The following is a 2751-nucleotide window of genomic DNA, read 5'->3' on the forward strand; positions in this document are numbered from 1 at the left end:
CTACACGTACACCTTTACTTCCAGTACCACTACAAGAATTGGAGCCAATACCAAAGTTTCTAATTTACAAAGTCCCGCCTTCTCAGCCATCGCTTCTGTCATGATGATAGATTATTGGTACGACCGTGCAGTGTTTTGTGCTAGAGGCGGGAACGTTCGGACCTGGTGCGTGGCTGTCGGTCGCTGAGCAACACCGTAGTAGAAGTCTTACTGTTACAATGCCATGATCGAACGACTCTGGCTGCGCGTGCACCACCGGCTTTCGCTTTCTGCTCAACTTGTGTTTTCTTCGTGACGCTTGCACGGTGGACATCGTCTCAATAGGACAAAAACTACGTCATTAGGGTTCTTGAGGCTCAGGTGGTAGTTAACGAGTTTCTTGTTTATAACAAACACGGAACCCAGTAAACAACAAAATATTAGATATACTTTTGCAGGGTAAGGGAGCGACGGGATATTCGTTTCCTCTTCGCGCTTCCAACCTCATCTAGCTGAACGACGATCGACAACATTCCAGCACCGTGGCGTTCCCAGTGGCTAACTCGTCCTGTTCTCCCTTCTCTTCGTCGGCCTACCAGCCGTCATCCTCGCCAGGCATGGCCTACCTGAAGTCTCCTCCGTATTCCATGAACGGAATCGGACTACCTTCCCCAGGAGTGGACTTCTTGCACCCTACGGTTGGGTATTCTGGTAAGCTCCTTTCCAATTTCTCTAATTTTTTGATTCAGTTATTTGTCAACTGACAGACAGCTGCAGTACTGATGACCTCTACTTTGTGTGTAAGTTCCTCGTTTTTTTTTCGTTATGCCACCGTAAGCCTTTCCTTGTCATGCGCTAGCTAAGCACTCTCAACCCAGACTAGAGCCTCTGTAAAGCCGATTATCAGTCGACTCATGATTTGACGGGTGCTATTCAGAACATAATGGCATGGCCCGTTTCTCTAATCTAATATACGCCAAGAGGAATTACGGACAACACAATGATTAATTCGTACTAAGAATATAATCCTGTGCACTTTACTTAATTTTAATGCTATTTAAATACATGTGGATGATTCTAACAAGTAGCTTTAACTAGGGAAACCTTATCGGGATTAATACTTCTTTTTCGGAGGTTGAATTTACTGTTTATAAAAGGACATCAAACGAAAGCTTTGATACACTAGTCTTAGAGCATCAGACCTCGTGTGTATCTCCGTAAATATAGCTACTTTCTAAACATGATTACCATTGTCATCGGTATATTTCCTTTTGCTGGTTACACGGGGCTTTTAGTATCAACAGAGCTTTATCTAAACGAAAAGTAGCAAACACGCACTTAACGTATACGTGGAAAAACTTGTAGTGTTATGTTTTATTTTTACATTGAGACCTCTGTCCACCTGGCTGCGCTGCAAGACACCCTCGATGTAACTAAGTGAATTCGTTGTGGAGTGTGAAAGAAAACTTAAGAATTGGAGTTTAAGTATGGATTTACTTTATTACTTTATCACTAAAAACCAAAGATATAGTATGACACGCTTGTGGAGATTATTATGCATTGTGTTCGAGTGGAGCACACAACACGTTTACGAGCTACGCGTATCTTCTCAAAATCAGGAGCAAACGAGAGGCGGACCTCCGACAGAAAGTAGCCCCTAACCCAAGCCGCAGGATTATCAGCACATATCTCCTACAATCTTGTTCGCTTCGCTTGGAATGTGACCTTTTCTTGTTAAGATCTTGTTGTTTCGAAGACGAATTTCCATAAGCTTTAGGGTTTAACAGTCTTCATAAAAATACCATGTAAGTGAACTCAAAAATACCCGTTATAGAAATAAACCCGCGTGCAAGTCATGCAAGAATGCTTATAGGTTTTAGGTTTATTAACTAACTGAAGGTGAAATATATCTACAATAAAATTAAGACTTCGTTTTAAATGTTACCTGTATGTGCTTGAAGTGTACTTAGCGATAAATAAGTCATTGAATATATTGTATTCTTATTCTTATTATAATTACACATGGATATAACATTGCATTCTGTAATTAACTGTATAAAAGTGATATACTCGCTACCTGGACGCTAAACACCTGTCCAGTTATTAAGGGTAAGTTTTATGCAATAGGTAATATACAATATAATTTTCTTTATTAAGTATTTACACGAGGTAATGTCGTGGGTTCGGCACACAGTTAGTTTCAAAAATCAAGAATGAAAGTCAAACCTGTCAGAATTTTATTACATAAGTTAATTGGATGAAATAAACGTCAATCCAATTGTCAAAGTTTTTTATGCTTTTTTTAAGCTAGATCGATGTAAAGATTTTCTCAAATGTTTCCACTGAGAATGACGTCAAAAAATTAGGGGAGTTTACGATAATGTTTGCATCTTAACGTTTACATTTATAATCTGATTCTGTACCTGACCAATTTCTTATTAAATGTAATTTTATAGCTTATATTATCTTTAAGTTACAATAAATGATTATCTATTATTATTTGAAAACCAGCATTACAAGAAAAAAAAAAAACGAGATTTCTTTCAAGTTTTGTTCGAAATGAAACATCTGATTGGTTGTAACATTTTCATAATGATAAAAAGTTTCTCTGAATCTCAAATTAAGAATTTCTTGACCATTTCACACCATTCTAAATATACTTTTCAATCAAAATACTAGTTATATGTATAAAAAAACAGGCGGAAGAAATGGAATGAAAGCAGAAGGTAAGCGTGTACTCGTTATATACGGTGGAAGACATGGAGTGAAAGT

General features: G+C 38.1%; 1 protein-coding gene across 1 annotated transcript in view; it reads left to right on the plus strand.

The window, feature by feature from the left end:
- The first annotated feature begins 276 nt into the window (after nt 1–276).
- The window catches only part of LOC106456891 (homeobox protein OTX2-like), a 45996-nt gene continuing 43521 nt past the window's right edge, over nt 277–2751 (plus strand). Inside the window, exon 1 of the mRNA XM_022382679.1 lies at nt 277–690. Within this exon, the coding sequence (XP_022238387.1) occupies nt 597–690 (94 nt within the window). The 5' untranslated portion in view covers nt 277–596. The remainder of the gene's footprint in view (nt 691–2751) is intronic.

This window comes from Limulus polyphemus, unplaced genomic scaffold (assembly GCF_000517525.1).
Source record: "Limulus polyphemus unplaced genomic scaffold, Limulus_polyphemus-2.1.2 Scaffold268, whole genome shotgun sequence".
Classification (NCBI taxonomy): Eukaryota; Metazoa; Arthropoda; class Merostomata; order Xiphosura; family Limulidae; genus Limulus; species Limulus polyphemus.